This window comes from Lolium rigidum, chromosome 6, assembly GCF_022539505.1.
Source record: "Lolium rigidum isolate FL_2022 chromosome 6, APGP_CSIRO_Lrig_0.1, whole genome shotgun sequence".
In the NCBI taxonomy this organism is placed as follows: domain Eukaryota; kingdom Viridiplantae; phylum Streptophyta; class Magnoliopsida; order Poales; family Poaceae; genus Lolium; species Lolium rigidum.
Window position 1 is genome coordinate 140,434,182 of NC_061513.1, and position 22,485 is coordinate 140,456,666.

A 22,485-nucleotide genomic window follows, 5' to 3' on the forward strand; every position below is an offset into this window, starting at 1 on the left:
GCGATCCCCTATACTTGTGGGTTATCAGTATTCGATGCATGAGGCTTGCAACTTATAGGATGTTTTATGCATAACACATATGAATTATTACTACCGTTGACAAAACTGTTTCCATGGTTTCAAAATAAAAAGCTCTAGCACATAAGTAATCCCTGCTTCCCTCTGTGAAGGGTCTTTCTTTTACTTTATGTTGAGTCAGTTTACCTACTTCTTTCTATCTTAGAAGCAAACACTTGTGTCAACTGTGTGCATTGATTCTTACATACTTGCTTATTTGCATTCATCATATTACTTTGTGTTGACAATTATCCATGAGATATACATGTTGAAAGTTGAAAGCAACTGCTGAAACTTAAATCTTCCTTTGTGTTGTTTCAAAACCTTCTATTAAAAATCTATTGCTTTATGAGTTAACTCTTATGCAAGACTTGTTGATGCTTGTCTTAAAAGTACTATTCATGAAAAGTCTTTGCTATATGATTCAGTTGTTTAGTCATTATCTTTACCATTGTTTTGAATCACTTCATTCATCTCATATGCTTTACAATAGTATTGATCAAGATTATGATAGTAACATGTCACTTCAGAAATTATCCTTGTTATCGTTTACCTACTCGAGGGCGAGTAGGAACTAAGCTAGGGATGCTTGATACGTCTCCAACGTATCTATAATTTCCGATGTTCCATGCTTATATTATACCAATTGCTACATGTTTTATATGCACTTTATATCATATTATGGCATTTATTGGACTAACCTATTAACAAGATGCCACGGTGCGAGTTTACGTTTATTATGTACGTTTATTGCAGAAAAGGCCCAAAAACAAAAGTGCTCGGAAAAATCCAGAAAAATCACAGAAATTCTATGTCGCCAGAAGACTCATGGAGCCAGAAGGGCCAGGCCAGAGGAGGCCCAGGGCCTCCTCCCCATCAGCCGGCGCGGCCAGGAGGGGGACCGCCCCACCCTATGGTGTGGGCCCCTCGGGACTCCACCGACGCTGCCCTTTTGCCTATATAAAGCTCCTGTCGCGAAAACCCTAAAACAACCGACGATATTCCACGAAGAGTTCCGTAGCCGCCGCCATCGCGAAGACAAGTTTTGGGGGACAGAATCTCTGTTCCGGCATGCCGCCAGGACGGGGAATTTCCCCCGGAGTCATCTCCATCGACACCACCGCCATCTTCATCGCCGTTGCTGTCTCCCATGATGAGGAGGGAGTAGTTCTCCCCGAGGCTGAGGGCTCTACCGGTAGCTATGTGGTTCATCTCTCTCTCCCATGGTGTGATCTTTATGTGATCATGAGCTTTGTATCACTATTAATCTATGTGTTACTCTAGTGATGTTATTAAAGTAGTCTATTCCTCCTCCATGATGTAAAGTTGACGAGTGTGTGCATCATGTAGTACTTGGCGTAGGTTATGATTGTAATCTCTTGTGGATTATGAAGTTAACTATTACTATGATAGTATTGATGTGATCTATTCCCCCTTTCATAGCTATTGTTGACAGTGTGTATGCTATGTTAGTACTCGGTCTAAATTGCAATGGTATTGTCTTGGAGTATTTGATGAGGATATCCCTATGAATGGTGTTTGTCAACTACTTGATGAACTTTGAGCGGAGCTTTTGTAGCCACTACATGATTAGTGATTCCAATAGGAGAGTAATTCAGAGTAGCACAAGTGAAGAGAAGTTATCTAATTGTTATGTGATCATTGTTGGTCCACTAGTGAATGTATGATTCCTAGGCCTTGTTTCTAAGCATTGAAACACCGTTTCCAACAAGTTCTGTTACATGTTCGATTGCTGCCATTTTTATTTCATATTGCAATTACTACTTATAACCATCCATATTACTTGTATTTGACTATCTCTTCGCCGAACTAGTGCACATATACATCTGACAAGTGTATTAGGTGTGTTGGGGACACAAGAGACTTCTTGTATCTTAATTGCAGGGTTGCTTGAGAGGGATATCTTTGACCTCTACCTCCCTGAGTTCGATAAACCTTGGGTGATTCACTTAAGGGAAACTTGCTGCTGTTCTACAAATCTCTGCTCTTGGAGACCCAACACTGTCTACAAGAATAGAAACGTGCGTAGACATCACCTAGTCGTACCCGGACAGCTCTCTCGAGACATGGCTCCTAATATAAGGGCCAGGAGAGGGGCTGCTGAGGGACACACGCAACCACAATAGCCATAACCACCGTAGGTCTAGAGCTAGGTCACCGTAGAACTTAGCCTCTCGATGAAGATCATAGTCGAAACCTTCGGCACCCCATTGTAACCGATATTTTCGGCAATCAAGATCAGACATGCAGGACGTAAGGGTTTTACCTCATCGCAAGACTCCATCTTCAGATGCCGGTTCTAGCGAGGCTCCGCCCTCCAAGCAGTACAAGAAGAGCAGTACCGGGCCTACCGGGCGCAAGCGCAAGCACAACATTCCTGTCGCCTCTGGGTAAGACTTAACAACATATTTTTCCAGTTTAGGTCTATGTACTTGCCATTCCTTGTGTTTAATCTTCATGCTTCCTCTCTTGCAGGCCCGCCCTGGTTCTTACCAGGAGCGCACTTGGCATGAGGCCGGAGACTTCCGAGGATGCGGCAAGGACCTCTCTTCCTCATCAACCAAGTCCGGCACGTTCTGGTGCCGGCAAAGCTCCATCCTCCCCTCGGGGAGGGAAAACAAGTTCGGGGTGCACGACCCCTAAACCGACAAATTCCCGCGCGGAGGAGGACTTCATCTCACCTCCAGACTATGAAGACACCGGCGCCAGCAACATGGGCGTCGGCTCCGAAGATGCCGGGCGGTCGGAACCTCTGGTTCCGCCCGCCCCTGAAAAGATGAAGAAGAAGGCAACCGCCACTTCCCCCTCCAAGACAGCACCGACAACCTCCTCGCCGGTCAAGGACGCACCTGCGCTGCCGCCGGCGCCTACCATCAAACCAGCTCCTGCTCCACGCCCGAGCCCGACAGAGGGCGCCATAGTAACCGCTGAGCAGCTTACTGCCGCGGTCAAGGCAGCGACGGCGCCCCCTCCGGCTCCCGGGCTCAACCTCTCGTCCTTCCCACAGGGCGCGCTGTCGTGACCGCCGGTGAGAAGGTTTCCTCGCAGCTTGGCTGCGTGATTGAGCTGAACCGCGGCAGCGCGAACCTGGGTGCGCTGCAGTACCTCGTGGACTGGTGGAACCTCGCTGATCTTTCCGACGCCACTCTTGGCGTTGGCAAGGACGGCAAGGCGAAGCTCGACCCGCGCGGCTGTCGCAGCACCGTGCAACACTTCGGCCGGCTCAAGCAGGCCGTAAAGGAGTTCGACAACGCTTGGCACGATGCCAACAACAACGTGCTGGTAAGACATCTTACTGAAACTTGAATCTTTTTCTTATACCGAAACTTTTTTATGTTCGGAACCTGTAGATATATCCTCAGTCCCCGAGTTTCGGGTTAAGCACGTAGTACTTAGCGCGAAACTTTCCTTAAAACCCGGCATAGCTAGTCCCCGAGTTTCTGGTTAAGCACAAAGTACTTAGCGCGAAACTGCAAAAAAACCGGCATAGCTAGTCCCCGAGTTTCGGGGTTAAGCACGCAGTACTTAGCGCGAAACTGTAAAAAACCGGCATAGCTAGTCCCCGTATTTCGGGTTAAGCATAAAGTACTTAGCGCGAAACTGCAGAAAACCAGCCTAGCTAGTCCTCGAGGTTCGGGTTAAGCACGCAGTACTTAGCGCGAAACTGCAAAAGCCCTGCACATTTTTTTTTGAAAGTTGAACTTATTAAAAGGTGGGAGTACATACAGATCTTGATCAACAACCTATACACATCACGAGGAAATGTGTCGTCGTGTCATGCCTAGACGACGCACGTCGGCCAATCGTTCCGTTACCTCCTTCCAAGGATTGCACATCTGCTCCAATCCAGACCCGGAGTCCCCACCAGTCAGATCCGTAACTCCAATAAACGCAGAGCACCTCCGAAACCCACCACCAGCAACCGACGAAACCCGCACCCACTCCACCTCCACCTCCTCCTCCCCCGGCCATCCGACCTCCGCCGCAGCCGGCGCATCCGCCGCGATGGGCCGCAAGCTCGCGCTCCTGGTCGGCATCAACTACCCGGGGACCAAGGCCGAGCTCAAGGGCTGCCACAACGACGTTGACCGCATGCACAAGTGCCTCGTCGACCGGTTCGGCTTCGACGAGGAAGACATCAACGTCCTCGTCGACCGCGACTCCTCCGGCCCGCAGCCCACCGGCGCCAACATCCGCCACGCGCTAGCCAAGCTCGTCGGGGACGCGCGCCCCGGGGACTTCCTCTTCTTCCACTACAGCGGCCACGGCACGCGCCTGCCGGCCGAGACCGGCCAGGACGACGACACCGGGTATGACGAGTGCATCGTGCCCAGCGACATGAATCTCATCACAGGTGCGATTGGGGGAAAACTCAGATTTGCTTCCCTTCACTTCCTTTTCACTCAAGTAATCGCGAAACGGTAGGATTAGCAATCCTTCAGATGTGAAACTGATTTTGTAAGCGTCATCAACGCCTACGCGATGTGGATCTGATCCAGGATTGAGTGGAGACCTGTCCAAAAAAATTATGAACCATTATACTCATGAACTCAAAATTAATTGGGCATTTTACTGCTCGTCGATTCATTTGTTTTGCACTGCAGTAAGTTTAAAATGATATTATTCCGGATGAAAAGTTAAGATGGTACTGGTGAAGTTTGAGCTTGTTATATCGCGCATATTGTTGTACTAGAATGGTTTTGAGTTGCAGCTGCCGAAACTGTTGGGGTAGGGAGGGGATAACTTGGTGTAAAGATGTATATATGTGCCTACTGTTTGCATTGAGTGTGCACATGTTTTGCACAGAATTCTAGTTGTAGAAATCCCCCAGATCTTGGAGCTTAGTTAACTTAGCTGTTTCAGATTTGTTTTCTTTTAGGCAACATTGTAAACAACACCGGCAGGATATTATTTGAGTTATCATTTCTACTCAACATTAAGTAAATATTTCTTATCACAAATATCAACTATCCTAATAGAAAGATGAGAAAATGCTTTAGGCATAGTATGTTAATCTGCTTGTTCTGCATTTCTGATTCACTATTTTATCTAGCTACTGCGCTGTTATTTTCTAGCCAGCGTAGGATTCATTGTTGCAAGTTTGATAGAGCAAACATTTTACCCCTTTGCACTCTAGTTTCATACGCATTCCTGAACCATCAATGTGTTCAATCAATGACTGTCTCCTGACCAAGTCCCTAACATTGCTGTCATCTGCAGACCAAGATTTCAGAGATCTCGTTATGAAGGTCCCTGATGGTTGCATATTTACCATCGTCTCTGATTCATGCCACAGTGGTGGCCTACTGGACCAGGCAAAGGAGCAGATAGGCAATAGCTATCAGACCCAGACCCAGTCCCGTGAACCCGAAGAACGATCTGAATCTGGCTCCGGCTTCCGGTCCTTTCTCAAAGAGACCGCGCGGGATATGTTCGATACTCATGTCCGCCATGGCAGAAGCCAGCATGGAGGCGAGGACCAGGATGAGGCAGACGAACAACCTACAGGGGATGGCCACACCAAGAACCGGTCCCTGCCACTCTCAACATTTATTGAGATGCTCAAGGATCAAACTGGGAAGGATGACATTGAGGAGGGCTCGATTCGGCTGACGCTGTTCAATGTGTTTGGGGAGGATTCCAGCCCAAAGATCAAGAAGTTCATGAAAGTCATGCTCGGTAAGTTCCATGAAGGAGGATCAGGTGAGCAGGGTGGTCTCATGGGCATGGTTGGTTCCCTTGCTCACGAGTTCCTAAAGGCTAAGCTTGAAGGTAACGAGGAAGAAACTTTCAAGCCAGCCTTAGAACAAAATGTTGAAAGTGTTGACGAGGTGTATGCCGGGACCAAGTCATGGGCACCTAACAACGGCATCCTCATTAGTGGGTGCCAAACTAACCAGACATCAGCAGATGCAACCACAGCACAGGGATCTTCGTTTGGCGCTCTGAGCAATGCCATCCAGACCATTCTTGCAGGCAAGCATGGAAAGGTGACGAACAAGGATCTCGTTATGAAAGCGCGTGAGTCGCTGGCCAAGCAAGGATACACTCAGCAGCCTGGGCTTTACTGCAGCGATGAGAATGTTCATGTGGCCTTCATTTGCTGAAACGTGGATTGCTATTGTGATTTGTTTCTTTTTGTGTTGGGCTGTGCACGAGAGACTGAAGTTTTCCCTTCTTCCCTGGTTTGCTCTGGTTATGTACTTATGTCAAAAATATGACTGACTATACCAATACTGAAATAAGGATTGTCTGATCCAAACTGCATACATAATAGATATACTTGCTTCATGAGTCCATCCAATTTCTCTTTTATGTTGTCTTTCCACATTTGCTGTTCTGATCCTAATAGTCTTATTTATTTTATTTTTGAAACAGTTATCCTGATAGCGTTAGTACCACAAATAACTGATGTTGGTTCAAGTTTTGCTTGTCAACATGCATTTCCATTTGTGCAAACAAGATTGGTTGGATTGGCTCATGTTTCTGTGGCTTGTCATCCCCTGTAAGAATTCAAGATATATCAAGAAGTTGAACATACAAGGAGTATACAAACCAAAGCTCTTTGGGACAGCTGAAATCAATCTCCTGACAGTTGAACATACAAGTACAATACCATGCCATAACCTTCCAGTCCATGTTAATGTTGGAAGCGCGAGGATATCGAGCGACATGAACTGATGAGAAGCTCAGATGTGCCAATAGAACTTGCACATCAGGCGACGCCCTAGACTAATGCATGCCTTGGTGTGTATCTGGGCCGCACAAAAATGAACATGGCCTATGTGTCCGAGACTCCGAATCATGCCTCATTGTCGGAAATCAGCAGATTCCTTGTTTTTGGTTTTGAACAATGGGCTGTGTCCATCAGATTCCTTGTTTTTGGTTTTCAACAAGGGGACTGAGAATATAAGGGCAAAACATTAGATGACTCGCTGCTTGCCCAGTTGTCCTATAATGAAATATTTACACCGATTGCACCGTTTTTGGCTTCAGTTGTTTTTGGCTTCTCTCGCACTGAATTAACAATAGGCATAATCCTTTTTTTTTTTGTTATTTCAGGGGAGCTCTCATAAATTTCTGATGATGACCGTTCTAGTTTTGTTTGTAGATGCATGTCCTCATAAAATTTGAATACATCAGTTATGGTACCCGAAGATCTTGGCGAAATCTGAAAAATCTCCTCCCTTTTTATTTAATTGAGTAATGAAGTACAATATAGCACATACATAAACACGCAACATTACAAAGCTTCAAAATTAACACACTTATAACGAAACAAAGACAGATCTAGGAACATACACATAGGTGAACACTTGCTCTATGATGGCAAGTTACTAGACGGGAGGAGACCAGCACAAGCCACCTACATGTGGCACTACCCATGCATGGGTTAGGGTTTCAATGCTATGTTGGGGCCAGAGGCCACACAACATTCGAGGGACCGAGGGCAGCAATAAGCCCGAGGAGGAGGATCTGTACTCATAGGTCTGCCTTGCACTGTCCATGGAGTTGCCATCATCCCCAGTATGCACACTTGGACAATAAGGAAGACCATGGCTACGCGAAGACTATCGGTCAACATCACTTCGGTATTGGAAGAGATCTAGAATACCAATGTAGTTCTACCTCAAATATACTTTTTGTGGTAGTAGCAGAACATCATATATATAGCATGCCAATCTCACATGAAACCATACCCACACCGAAGAATGGCAGGCACACAATTAATGTTGTTTCCATAAGTGGCAGTTCCAGCAACACAAGTGGCGTGCATGCCATGTTAAGTGTCAGTTCAAGAAAAACATGTGTCAGCTCAAGCAACACAGGTGGCATGCATGCCATGTTAAGTGGCAGTTCAAGCAACACAAGTGGCAGTTCAAATAGCACAAGTGCCGTGCATGCCATGTTAACTGTTAAGTGGTAGAATAAGGATTGAAGATAATTAATACACCCTCTGTTAGATGGCACTCCTTCTTTTCCAAAACAGGATGAATATAGTTTTTAGCCAAAGTCGAATTATTTGAAGTTTGACTAACTATATAGAAAAAAATATGAACATTTACCATACCAAATACACACAATATGAAAGTATATTTCACGATAAATCTAAGAATATTGGTTTAAGATTAAACTCACACCCATTTGTGTCTGTATAAAATCCTTTCGCTGACATGGAGATACGTTTGTACTTAAAACTTCAAAAAACTTCAGTTTGACTCATATTTAAAAAGTTTAACTTTAATATAAAAAACATGCGTCCTATTATGGGAAGGAGGGGGTAGAAATTAATTAAAGGGCATCACATGCATAGCTAAGTGATAGATCAGGATTGGAGATTATTAATATACTCCTTGTGGTTCAAAATAATTGCTTAAAACATAATGTATCTACACACTAAAACATGTCTAGATACATCTATTTTTATGCATCTATTTTAAACCGGAGGGAGTACATGATTTTCGATGGTAGAAATTAATTAAAGGGCATCAAAAGAATAACAGACGACAGAGCCAGCAAGAAACTTATGCCACCACCACTAGTTGGCATGGTTAAGAGGCATGAAATCTGGATTAAATATATAAAAAATAGGGATTTCTATTTTCGTGCCCTCGGTTTCTTAGTTGTGCTCAGTTTTCCTCAGCTCCTTAGTTTTTTCTCAGTTTTCCCCAAGACCTTGTCTGAAACCATCACAGATGCTATAACGGCCGGTTGCCCGACGGTTGACCGTTATCTTCAGACTAGTGGGGCCACGTAGAGCCCGCAAAGACACGTCAGACCATCCATCTTTGTTTGACCGTAAGCATCGCTGTATCCCTGACCAAAACACGCACGAGTGGGGCTTCGGTATATCGAATGACAAGTGGGTCATGGCGCTGATACAAGGGGCAATACACGGGTAGGAATAGATTTTTAAACGGAGCTCTACAGCGATGGCACGGAGGAGGTGGCCTGCGGGGTGCCGAGATGAGATCGACGTCCACAAAGAACTGCTTGAGGCGAGACCAGACGCATTAGATAGATATGAACTAGACGCGTTTAACCATGCAAAGAAGAGAAGAAATGGTCGACGACATCGACGACTACCTCAAAACTTTGACCGACCGTGTCCGACACGAACGCGAGCAATGTAGAGAAAACTAGTGTCTCTCCTTTCCGGCGTGTATAGATGGGTGCTAGAAGAGTGTGGTGGCGAAGGGAAAGACCTCGCGGTGGTCCGTGGCGTCCAGCATAGCGGGCGGCGTGGCCGTGCCCACGTCGGCGTGGATGCATGTTCGGCATTGGCATCAGCATGTACGTTCGGCATTGACCTCGGCGGTATCTCTGGTGTGTCAGTGATCGAATGAGGGGACAGGATTGAGGGTGCATCCCGACGGTGACCTAGCAGTGGCGTCGAACATAGCCGTTCTGACCATGCCGATATCGGCATCGGCAAAGTTTGGAGGCTGTGGTGCTCGAATCAAAGAGGGATTTGTTTCTTGTACGCCAAAAGTGATTTGAAACAAGTTTCGTGTTGAAGGTTAGGTAACGAAAGTTTGTAACTAAGCCCAAAATTATACTAGCGCCATGGTGAGGTTCTTTTTGATAGAGCTATACGGTTGGGCAAACTTTTTGACACTTTTTAGATAGGGTTCCTTGTTGTTACACGTATGGCATCATGTATGGCAAATTTGGGATCATTTGGAGATGTTCGAAAAAATCACTTTGCTTAAACGCATGCCGTTTCGTCTCACTCTGAAACCAGCTTTTCTAACAAGGTGATTTATTCTACCTCCTCTAAATGACCTCAAATTTCATACAGCTGATCTTCTATACATAGATAGATAGATTGTTTCGTTTTTATATTTTTCGAACTTCTTATTTCCCTTTATAATATCCAATTGATTTTCAGGTCAAAACCTCGAAAAACAGCATCATGTATGGCATCATTTTCGCCATAAATTTCAAATTTTGTGAAACTTTCCCTTTTAGATATTCCTTATTGTTATAGATATGGCATAATGTATGCCAAATTTGGTTAGGTCTCACTGAAACCAGTTTTTGTAACAAGTTAGGTTTTTTCGACCTTCTCAAAAGGGATTTTTTTCTACCTTCTCTAAATGACCTCAAAAATCATACGGACGATCTTCTATACAAAGATAGGTAGATTGTTTCGTTTTTACATTTTTTTGAACTTTTATTTCCCTTTATAATACCCATTTGTTTTCAGGTCAAAACCTCAAATACAGAGATAGATAGATTGGTTCGTTTATCATTTTTATCGTGAATAGTAATGGCTACAAGAAATCGGTAATGGTCTATCGATTTTTGCGTGAAAAGTAATGGATACAACAAATCGGTGATGGTTTATCATTTTTTGCGTGAAAATTAATGGCTACAAAAAATCGGTGATGGTTTATCATTTGGGATTTTCGTGAAAATTAATGGCTACAACAAATCGGTGACGGTTTATCATTTTTTGCGTGAAAATTTATGGCTACAACAAATCGGTGATGGTTTATCATTTTTTGCGTGAAAAGTAATGCCTAAAAGAGTTTATAATTTTTAGCGCGTGAAAATAAATACAGAAAACCGCCCTTTAGCATACTTAGAGAGTGGAAGGTAACCGCCGACAGAGAGAGAGAGAGGGGTTATCCTGCCCGTTAGATCATACGATCAACGGTCGGCGAGCACGATCCGCGTGACATGGGCTAGACCAATCAGGGAAATGTTGCACGTGTGAGAGAATTTGTGGAGGGAGAGGGCAAAACTGAGTAGTATCAAGAAACCAAGGGCACCTATGTAAAAAACAGACTAAGGGATTCAAATATGAGATTTAAAAAATGGAAAATGCGTGTTTTGTACAATAAAACCCATCTTGGCCTATCTCAAACTATTTGCAATACAAATATACATGAGTGTGAGAATTGTGGCCTCATTTAGACAAAGTATGTTTTGGGGAAAGCTGTTTTGGGAAGGGCTTATTGTGGAAAACCATGCACCTTCATAGCTACTAGGTGATTTGAGAAGGCCTTTGAGAAGTGGCAATTTGTGGTAAAACTTGATTTATCTATGACTTATCTATGTTTTGAGAACTGGCAATTTGTGGTAAAGACTCCATGAGTATGTGCCACTATTTTTCGGAATTTTTTGCACATTAAATGACTCATTTAACTAGTTAATCCCATTTGTTGACTGTCCGTTGACCAACTACTTGAGGGTAAAACCGAGCATATTGCACTAGCCGGTATTAGCACTCAAGGGGAAAACTGAGCACACAAAAAATGCTAGTATAATGCTCGAGGTTATACCCGAGTATATCTAAATTTCCGGGGTTAGACTCGAGGACGCGTGTTGCGGTGAAGAAATGAAAGACGTGCAATTGTTGACGCGTAGACGCCGGTCGCGGTGCGAAGTCGAAGACGTGCAATCGTGGACGCGTGGTGCATTGCGTAAGTCCAAGACGTGCGGACGTGCGGCGGTGGACGCGTAGGACGCGGGTCGCATTAACCACCCCTTGCCTTTATAGACGCCTCCTCCCACTATCTCTCGTCACTCTCACTCGCCTACGCAACGCCGCCTCTCTCACGTCCCATCATCTTCTCCAAAGCAAAAAAACCCTCTCCCTCTCCCTCTCCTCTGCCGGCGAGATGGACAAGGAGAATGCCAATCCCATCGTCCACGGCGCCGTCGGCTCCAAGCGCGACGCCTCCCTCTTCGACGCCGTCCCCTCAACGGACGTCGCCGCCGTCCCCTCAACGGACGTCGCCGCCGCCTCCGCCGGTGCATCGGAGGCTGCTGCCGCCGGTCGCGGCCAGATCCCACCGAGATGGGACCCCTACGAGCCGGTGCCGTACGTCCCGCCCCCGAACCGCTACGACACCTCCATAGAGGACCCATGGAACGAGGTAACTACGGTTTGCTTCCTTTTTTTGTTCCCCATTCCTTTTTGAACCCTATTTGTGCGGGTGTAGATGGATCTGTGGATGGATGAGTATTGGGCTAATATTTGCGCCGATTTTATTCCATTTTGCTTTGATCCCTCCTTGATTTCGTTTAAGATTTGGGGTTCGGCCGTTCGGTTAATTTATGCAAGTAATAATGGGATCTCAATCGGTTAATTTATGCAAGTAATCATAGGATCTCAATCAGTTATTTTATGCACGAATCAAAAGATATCAACCGTTTAATTTGCAAATAATCTGGAATGTGTTCAAGTTCAGATCTGAAATCTGTTTCTTTGCCTATGATGAATCGGTGGGCACAGATTTTTACAGGGAGGGTTCAGCGAACCATTTCTGTGTACAAATCTGTTGTGCATGAGCTTTGGTTCGCTTACACCGTCCTTGTAGACATATAATCGTGTCCACTCTAACTGAGGCTGCCTCTGTTTTTCCTAACTTTGTTATCATGCACGTTTGCAACTCATTCACTAATAAATTCCCGTTTGATATGGATCAGCTGTCCTGGCAGCGACGTCGGCAGCGACGACGAGCACCATGACGTCAAGACTCGCCAGGTGCTGCGGAGGCTGCAGGTCGGCCAGTACGTCTCCTACCTCGACGTCGCCAAGGGTGTCTACAGGTGCCCCTTCTGCACTAGGAGGCTCGGCGGCACTGACTTCAACTACGTCCTCACGCATGCCGAGAACATCGGCCACACCAACCCCAAGGTCGGCGCGTCGGTGAACCCCAACTCCTTCCGCGCCAAGCACTTGGCGCTCGGCATGCACCTCCGCAACATCCAGCGGGTGGAGATCTCCGGCGGGCGCATGCCTCCGCTCAAGCCCAAGGCTCCCAAGGGGAGCAACAAGTGGAGGCAGAGGCAAATGGGGTAGGCGGAGTCCTGGACGTGTGCTGCTGCTGCCTCCTCCATTTTGTTGTTGGGATCCCTTTGTTGTTAGCTAGGGATCCCTCGTTGTTATGTTGTTAGTATGATGGTACCGTACTTGCTGTGAAGAACCTCGAACCCTACTATGTTTGGCTGCTGAATGCAGCTTATTATCTATATTATCTATCCCTATTCTACTATATGACCTTGTGAATTTATCGTACATTCCCCGTAGATTTGCTTCTAGATTTAACTACATACATATGGACTAGATGGAGTACTAGATTGGGCTCCCTACTAGATTTGCTGCCATATTGGGCAAACAACGAGGGCCAAAAGGCACAAATAATAATTGAAGAAAGACAGAAATGCAAGCTTCTCTAGATTTGATACTAATTAGGTGAAAAAAGGCAGAGAGAAGGAGGCGAAAAAGGTACTGTTAAAAGGGAAATGCCAATGGCCGAGAGAGACAAAACCCGGCTCCCGCTCACGTGTAACCAAACGCTATCTCGTCCTGTCCCACGCGGTCCCTTTCTACCAGCCCCACGCGACGCGGGCCCACACGACGCGGCCCCACACGTCAGCACGGAGCGGTCAACTTAACGGGAATCCTGCCGTCTGAGCTGCCTTCAGCGGGTTTCAAACAAGCACTTGGGAAAACTGAGGAAAAACTAAGGAGCTGGGGAAAACTGAGCACAACTAAGGAACCGAGGGCACGAAAATAGAAATCCCTAAAAAATAATGGAACTTTACACATCTTATATCATTACCTGTTCTATATCCACTAATTTTGGATATACACAGGAAAATGATGTGTTCAACACCTGGGCTACAAGAGTTTCGACAACAGACTAGAGAATGGAAACTTCACAATTTCTGTAACATTACAGGTCATTAGTTTGGAGCAGTACATACATAGGGACAAGTAATATTCAACAATTTGGCCAAAAAAATGTTAGAGAGTAGCACTAACAACATAATGTGATTACCATGATGATGTCGCAACCCTGAATTGCATCTCACAAAGAAAAATAGAAACACAATAGACCGTTTTGTTGACAAGGTTCATTGTGATCACTGACTTTATGTGCCTGACGCAGGACTACAAGCACATATCTCATATATTGTGGAAGGCAAGACGTCAGCAAGCTTACCCGATCAATCTAGCCACCCTCCACTCTCGTGTTCCGCCTCAGGATCCTATCTGCTAACAATATTCCAATCAACATATAAGCTGTGTTGTTCTACTCTTCTTTATAGCACCAGAAAAAAGAGCAACAACGTACGCTCTCACTCACTTAGTCACTTGGCTCGCCACACAACACGCACGCCATGTTTCATGAATTGAGTTGGAAGAGCTTGAGTTGGAGAGTGTTTTATGCAAGTTTTATTTTCTGCCTGCTTGCACAAAATCTGTATGTACGTGTCGAAACGTTAGTGCGTGTTTGACACGTTCTCTGTTTGCAGAAACTTGTTCCACTGCCTGACTGCGTGAGATGCACCTGGGCATAGAAACGCATTCCTAAGCAGTAATTGCATAAAATAAAGTATAGATATAGCTCAAACTAAAAAAATGCCATAAAAAATGATCAGCAATTTATCTCTACTGTGACATGTAGAGGCACGCACCATTTACATGTGCCAACCTTAATAAAAGTTCTATTTTCTGCTCGCGTCGATAGATTCTGCTTGCTTCTATGTATATCTGTATCGGTGCAAGAACTGTGTTCTAACATAAAACAATTCAGAGAACATGAATCATTTTGTATGGAACTTGACTAGCTTAAATTCATGGCACAAATTGCTAGTCCTGAAACAGCAAAAGTTGGTACAACAAAAACTAGCAGCGCCCTAATCCTTGTCAGTTGCTCTAGCTCATCGTCCTGCATGCTCTTTGCTTCAGCCAACTTAAGAGCAAGTACAATAGAGTCCAGTCAGCTGACTATAAGACATTAAATAATATATTTTAGATGAGTTGGAGGAAAGAGAAGAGGAGAGAGAAGGGAGGTGGACTACTATGCAATAGCCAACTCTTGCACGTGCTCCTAGGCACTTTGTGAGAGTGAAAGATAGGCCATATGTTAGTAAAGTGCTTCATTCTTATAGCCAACTATTATACATGTTAGCTATAAGATGACTACAAATGATATGACATCTTGTTATAGCCAGCAGTTGGCTATACTATTGGAATTGCTCTAAATATTGGCCGTTGGACGGTAGTAGTTGAATCTGGTTCAGACCGTATAATACGGCAGTAAATGAGGACCTCACAAAATGTATTAACTAGGTAGGAGTAGTAGTTTGCACTTGGATTTGAGCAGTCGGTTTGAGACGCTAGCTCCAGTGAGCTCTCCCCACCAACAGCGGCAATATACAAGTGGCTAACAATATAATGAATTTATTCAAATAGAAAAGCAGAAAAAATTAAACATAGGCATTCACAAATCCTTCATAGCAAAGAAAATAAAGCTTCATCGTAGACATATATTGTAAAATGCCGTTTATTCAAATATAGAAGTTAAATAACACAGAGGAAATGCATGATTCACATAACAAATTCTACCATCAAACGGTGCCCATGTTGCTAAAAAGGTACATTTCGAGAAAAAAATACCTGCAATATGTATCTACAATCATGTAATCCATAAAAACCAGAACATATACAACATGGGCATACGCTACACTCCAGCGCCATCATGATTGAGCATCAAGTTTACAAACCACTCTCCAATGTGCACACTTTATGGAATGGAGTTTGAAGTTCCCACAGGGCGAGTAAGTTGAATCATTCTAATAAAACGAAACAAATATGAAGAACAAAAGGAAAGCACAATAAACCATCATTGGTTTCATCAAATTCAGTGGCAAACCGGCAATTGAGCGTAATTACAACTTTCCAGGACCCTGTCGTGTAATTGTGTAAGCCACTGATATCCCATTCAGCCATTGGGCAATGAAAATGACAAGATATCCAAATGATGCATATAAAGGTTGTCAAATTATAGAATTGTGACCATCATGTACTACTAATCAAGTAGATTTCTGCAACGAAAGATAAGGCATCAAAATCTTGTCAAATTGAGGTTTCTTCAGATATTTCAGCATACCAAAACAATCCTAGCAATTATACATATCAAGTACAAGGCATAATTGATTCAACACAATCAAGTAAGCAGCAGAGTGGCAATATTGCATATACTTCACAAGGAGCAGTAACTTTAGAGCCTATTTTTCATTGCAACAAGCTTTGTTTCGCAGCAAAGTGATAGAGAATACAGTATAACGAGGATGGCTTTCTATTGTTTCAATGTGCAAAAGTATATCAAATTAACACAACAAGATCATTGCAATAAGGTTTTTGGCAGAACAGAAAGATGCTGATTTTCACCACTCGTATTCCAACACAATAAGTACAGGACCTGGAAGTATTGTTTTCACACTCCATCATGGTATCATAAAATTCAGTGTCAAACTACCAATTAAGCGTAATTACAACTTTCCAATACCCTGTTATATAATTGTGTAAGCCATGCTCACTCATTCCTAAATACCAGTCTATACTCAATTTGTTCCATTGCATCACATTCAGCCATTGAGCAATGAAAATCACAAGAAAGCCCTAGTGATACCTATAGAGCTTGTAAAATTATACGGAGTGGAAATTTAAGAATCATGCAATCAAATATATTGTGCAATAAAAATGTATCCCCTCTAACCCATATTACTTGATGCTAAAATGGATGTATCTACAAATAAAATGTATCTAGATACAACTATATTAAAATCAAGTAATATGAATCGGAGGGAGTACAACATCAACTTGAGATTTCTTTGGGAATTTCAACATACCAAAACAATCCTAGCGATAACACATAGATCAATTGCAACATTGCATATTTTACTAAGGGCCAGGCAAAAACAATAGATCCTACTTTTCATTTCAAACAAAGCTTTGCTCCGCAGCAAAGTGATAGAAAAAACAGTACAATGAGGACGCCTTTGGAAGAAGTGTAACCAATTAAAACAACAAGAACACTGATAAAGAATAAGACAAATTGTGTAAGGTTGTGCAGAACAGAAAGGTGCTGATTTTCACCACTCCTCCAGAAACGTATTCCAACACAATAAGCAAAGAAACTGGAAGTATTGCTCTCGTACTGGTCTCACTCTACATTCTTCCTCAAATTTTATCCCTCTGCCCTCCTCTCTAACAACCAAACTCACTGTGTTGTCTATCCATAAACAATACTAGAGAATTATCTTTCCAAATTGAAACTTTCTAATAGTGAACAATTCTTTTTTGACATAAATATAATAATGCAATTTACCTCCCGAGTCCTCCAAAGAAAATCTGATAATGCCCAAACCTTCTCAAGAAACTTGCTTTTGAATTCTGAGATAATCCACAAGTGTGCATAGTATATTGAAAAACAAGCTCACACAACAATCACATCAATTTTTGCATGGAATGATCATCAGTTACGCTACTGCATTTTCTAAGTTTCGCTGAACTCTGTTGCGTTAAATATTTTCGGAAGGCAAGAATACGAGGAGCACCCATCGTGAACTCCTTGTCACACTATGACACTAGTAAATAATATATCGACCACTCAATGCTAACCTCCACTAAATCACTAATAATGGGCCCAGAATCATAACATGGAACACAGAAAGGCAAGGTAAAGAAGAACAAGATTTTGCAAAATGAAGACAACTTTCTTTATTTTCCAATTGCCATACAACAGATCAGTTCATACCGCACATTATTATTAGCTACAGATTGCAACAGAGCAGTACAATATACTACTAGAGAGAAAGATAAATCCTACTAGGAACACCATCCATACTCTTCTTTAGAGCAAGTTCCAACAACACAACTACTGGTAAGGAGCGAGCTTACCCTCCCCAGCATGAATGCGCCAATCTCAGAGGTTCTCCATCTGGATGTTACTCTTGAGCGGCACATACTCGCCAAGGTAGCCGCCGAGGTGCTCGTAGAGCGCGGTCCTGTCGATCTCCTGGTTGTGGTAGGCCTTGCAGGCGTAGTAGAAGACGCTCTGCACTAGGAGGCCCAGCAGATTGACAATGACGAGAAGAGAGACCATTACGGCGGCGACAAGTATCTTAACAGGCAAGGTGAGGCCGAGGCTGCCCTCCTCGCCCCGCCCCTTGACGACGGCGGAATGGAAGAGACCTGCTGTCACGCCGCAGGCGGCGAAGTAGGAGACAACGAGCACGGCGGCGGTGCGGGTGCAGCCTTTGAGGAGCTGCCTGCTCTTGGACATGGCGGCGAGGCCGCAGATGGGCTCGAGCACGGAGACGACGCTGGCGAGGTGCCAGAGCGCGGAGATGTAGACGTGGATGGCGAGGAAGCCGAAGATGAAGAGGAGGGCGAAGAAGAGGAAGGAGAGGGCCATGAGGGTGGAGCGGGCCGGATAAGTACAGAAGTACTGCTTTCGTACTGGTTTCACTCGCCCTCCTCTCTAACAACCAAACTCACTGTGTTGTCTGTCCATAAAGAATACTAGAGAATTCTCTTTCCAAACTAAAACTTTCTAATAGTGACTACTTCTTTTTTGACATAAATATAATAATGCAATTTACTTCCCCAGTCCTCCAAAGAAAATCTGATAAAGTCCAACCCCCTTCTCAAGAGAATTGGTTTTGAATTCTGAGATGATCCACAAGTGTGCATAGTATATTGAACTATTGAAGAACAAGCTCACACAACGATCACATCAATTTTTACATGAAAATCATCATCAGTTTTACACTATTGCATTTTCTAAGTGTCGCTAAACCCCCTCGCATTAATATTTTTGGAAGAGCAAGAATACGAGCAGCACCCATCGCTAACTCCTTCTCACACTACAACACCAGTAACGAATACATTAATCAACCAATGCCGACCTCCACTAAATCACTAATCATATGCAGATGTGCCCATAATCATAACATGGAACGCACAACGCAGAAAGGCAAGGAAAACAAGAACAGGATTTTGCAAAAAGAAAGATAACTCTCTTTATTTTCCATACAACAGATCAGTTCATACCGCGCATTATTATTAGATACAGATTGCAACAGAGCAGTACATTATACTAGAAACAAAGGTAAATCCTAGTAACACCATCCATGAGATGCTCTTCTTTTAGAGCAAGTTCCAACAACAACACAGCTAGTAGTAAGGAGCGAGCGAGCTTACCGTCCCCACCATGAATGCGGCAATCTCAGAGGTTCTCCATCTGGATGTTGCTCTTGAGCGGCACATACTCGCCAAGGTAGCCGCCGAGGTGCTCGTAGAGCGCGGTCCTGTCGATCTCCTGGTTGTGGTAGGCCTTGCAGGCGTAGTAGAATACGCTCTGCACCAGCAGCCCCAGCAGATTGACAATGACGAGAAGAGAGACCATTACAGCGGCGACAAGTATCTTGACAGGCAAGGTGAGGCCGAGGCTGCCCTCCTCGCCCCGCCCCTTGACGACGGCGGAATGGAAGAGACCGGCTGTCACGCCGCAGGCGGCGAAGTAGGAGACAACGAGCACGGCGGCGGTGCGGGTGCGGCCCTTGAGGAGCTGCCTGCTCTTGGACATGGCGGCGAGGCCGCAGACGGGCTCGAGCACGGAGACGACGCTGGCGAGGTGCCAGAGCGCGGAGATGTAGACGTGGATGGCGAGGAAGCCGACGATGAAGAGGAGGGCGAAGAAGAGGAAGGAGAGGGCCATGGCGGTGGAGCGGGCGGGGTCGGGCGCGTAGGCGGTGAGGAGGAGGAGGAGGGTGAGGACGAAGAGCGCGTGGTAGGCGAGCATGAGGAGCGAGACCCAGAGGAAGGTCCGGAGGAGGCGCGGGAGGATGGTGGGGAGAGCCGAGAGGGAGGAGGCGATGGAGGCCGGCTTGGCGGCGTAGAGCGAGGCGACGGTGAAGACGGCGGCGGCCGTGGAGAGGAGCGAGAAGGTGAAGAGGAAGATGAGGTAGAGGAACTGGTAGGCGAAGAGGGTTACCCACTGCCCGGCGCCCGCGGCGTAGGCGGACGCCTTGAGGCGGAGCAGGATGGGGTGGGTGAAGAGGGAGTGGGCGAGGACGGCGAAGGAGAGCGGGAAGACGAGGCAGGCCGTGAGCAGCGCGAAGGTGCGCGGCGCGGCGCGCGGGATCGTGGCGGAGAGGCGGATGAGGTCGCCGGCGCCCAGCGCCGCGAGGTCGTGCGTCGCCAGCTCCATCGGGGATTTGCCGGGGGCGGCGGTGGTGTGGTAGGGGTGAGCGGCGAGGAAGGCCGGTGCTCGGAATCAGATCGGAGAAGGGAAAGGCTCTGCGATGTGAGAATGAGATGGGGATGGCAGTGGCACGCGTGTCAGGCGCAGGAGGTCCGACGATGTCATGTGGCACTCGCCTGCCCTGTGCACTGCGCGACAGGAGCCGTGATGCGCGCAGCACGCGGAGGGAGGAAGAGGCCGCGGCCCGCGGGTGACTTCGAAGCACAGGGCAGTTTGATCAATCCTAATTCAATTCGAAGAACAATCTGGTACAGTTGGAGCTCAAAATAGACAACTCGTGTGACATACACTTGCTATTTTTGTTTCAAGTTCAAAATCGGTTCAAAACATCGCAAAAAAAACACAAGTAAAACCGTGTCCATTTTTTTTTGTTTCATGTTCAAATTAACAAAATGTTGAACTTGAACAGGGGATTCAAAATTCAAACCGCAACTACAGTAAATCAAGCACAACTCGTTGACTAATCTGGCAAACTTAAAGTTCAAGTTGAAGAACGGTTGGAGAGAGACGTGCAACTGCACTCTTAGCTACAGGGAGAAAGAGATTGAGAGAGAAACAATGATGTGGTACGTAGGGGAGAGAGGAATTGGTGTAGCATTAATGAATACGATGAAACTAGTGTAAAATCAGACTAAAGATGTTTAGGTGAGAATGGTTATCATGGCTGAGGGTGGTGTTGAGGATGAATTCATAGTTCAAGGGTGAAACTTGAACGGAACGAGAGCCCGGGCTTGTGGGGTGAACTTTGAGAGAAGCTCGAGGAGGAAGGGGTATTGAGTTCTCTCAAATTACACACCTTCATGGCCATGCTCCATGTGCATATACAAAATTTCAGCAAAGAATACCTTTATGATCACTCTGTTACGGTGTGACGGTTAATGCAGTCAAGGCAGCCTCCGATCATAGTGATTAGATATGATCTCACGATCTAAGGAGTAGGTTACTACGCTTTCATAATTATTGCAACAATGAACTTTATACTTATATTGGATATGCCCACATATCATTCATCTAATGATATGATCACATTGTCAATTGACACAACTATCCATGATCGGGAAACATCGATCATCGGACTACCAACGAGTGTCAATTGACAATTTGGTATGTTGCTAGGTTCTACTTATAATCAAATATGTTCATATTTTTATTGTTCTAAGGGATTGTGTTAGAATCATATATAACATTAATTTCTGATGACTACTTTTGGTCTTTGCATTATCTTCTAAGAATTCGCCGCCTTACCTCATATTATTTCCATCCTTCGCCACTGGTGCGTCGATCGGAGTTGGAGGCCCGACTATTCCAATGACCATTGCATCAACGAAGAGAAGCTTTTATAAATTAAAGTTGTTGAAGTCATACTTACATTCTACAATGATGCTTTGAAAACAACATCTGGAGATGGTTTTTTATGAAGAATAAGTTTAAGGTTTTGTCTGAAGAAATGCTAGAAAGTGGCACGTTTCTGCTAATTAAAATATTGTGGCAATTTTCAATTTTTAGATTGATTTTTGATAAATGTAATTCTTCCAAAAATTACTCAACTGATAAGATACATTTATATTATAAAACATGTTTTCCTAATTGACATAAGTTGCATCAAAGGCTTAATATTTATTTCGCACAGGACCTCCATTTTCTCAGGTAGGCCTCTGACCTAGAAGACCTAAACCTGGAGCACCTTGACCAAAAACTTATGCACAATCGACTAACGCATGATCTGTCGATCCAACTAAAAAGGGGAGAAAAGAAACGGGAGCTAGATAGGACAGAACCCTCCTCTCTCCTCCCGCGGCGCACCCCCAGGGCACCGCCAGGATCAGATCCTGTCGCCCAAACAACCCCTCCCCCTGATCCCCTCCTCTCCGCCGCTGCCGCGGTGGCGGCGGCCGCTGGTACCGAACGGTTCTAGGGGAGTTGGACGTGGCGGCCATCTCCTCGATGCGGCTGGGGCTGGGTCGTCGGAGACGGACGCGGGCGGTGGCCGGGGCGGCGTTCCCTGGCCAGGCGGCGGCGGCGCTCTTCACCGGGCCTTCGTGGCTGCAAGTGGAGGAGGTCTGCCGTGGGTCTAGGCTGCCCGCCTAGACCGGTCGTCTTCCCGGTGGCGCGAGCGGGCGTATGGCGGTGGATCGGTCGGTGGAGGTTGCGGAGAAGGCGCTACGGTAGCGGCAGTCCTCGGTGGTTGCTGCCGGCGGCGGCCTTAGTGCAGCCGGTGGCGGCACGACCAGGGCCTGATCGCGGCTATGTAGCCTCCTGGTTCCCGCACCCCAGGGTCGTTCGTCTTGCCGGATCTTCGCTGTGACAGGCGGCGAGGATGGCCGTTTCC

General features: G+C 45.5%; 3 protein-coding genes across 3 annotated transcripts; 1 reads left to right on the plus strand and 2 right to left on the minus strand.

Annotated features, from left to right (window-relative positions):
• The first annotated feature begins 3,988 nt into the window (after positions 1-3,988).
• LOC124661272 (metacaspase-4-like) lies at positions 3,989-6,375 on the plus strand. The gene is made up of 2 exons (XM_047199138.1): positions 3,989-4,432; positions 5,299-6,375. The coding sequence occupies exons 1-2, from the start codon at positions 4,084-4,086 to the stop codon at positions 6,183-6,185; spliced, it is 1,236 nt and encodes a 411-aa protein (XP_047055094.1). The 5' UTR covers positions 3,989-4,083; the 3' UTR covers positions 6,186-6,375.
• Positions 6,376-17,764: 11,389 nt separating this feature from the next.
• On the minus strand, positions 17,765-18,314 carry LOC124658956. The gene has a single exon (XM_047196936.1). It carries the CDS (start codon positions 18,303-18,305, stop codon positions 17,814-17,816), a length of 492 nt encoding a protein of 163 aa, XP_047052892.1. The 5' UTR covers positions 18,306-18,314; the 3' UTR covers positions 17,765-17,813.
• Positions 18,315-18,887: 573 nt separating this feature from the next.
• Positions 18,888-20,117, minus strand: LOC124667118. The gene has a single exon (XM_047204446.1). The coding sequence runs from the start codon at positions 20,100-20,102 to the stop codon at positions 19,119-19,121; it is 984 nt and encodes a 327-aa protein (XP_047060402.1). The 5' UTR covers positions 20,103-20,117; the 3' UTR covers positions 18,888-19,118.
• Between the last annotated feature and the right edge of the window lie 2,368 nt (positions 20,118-22,485).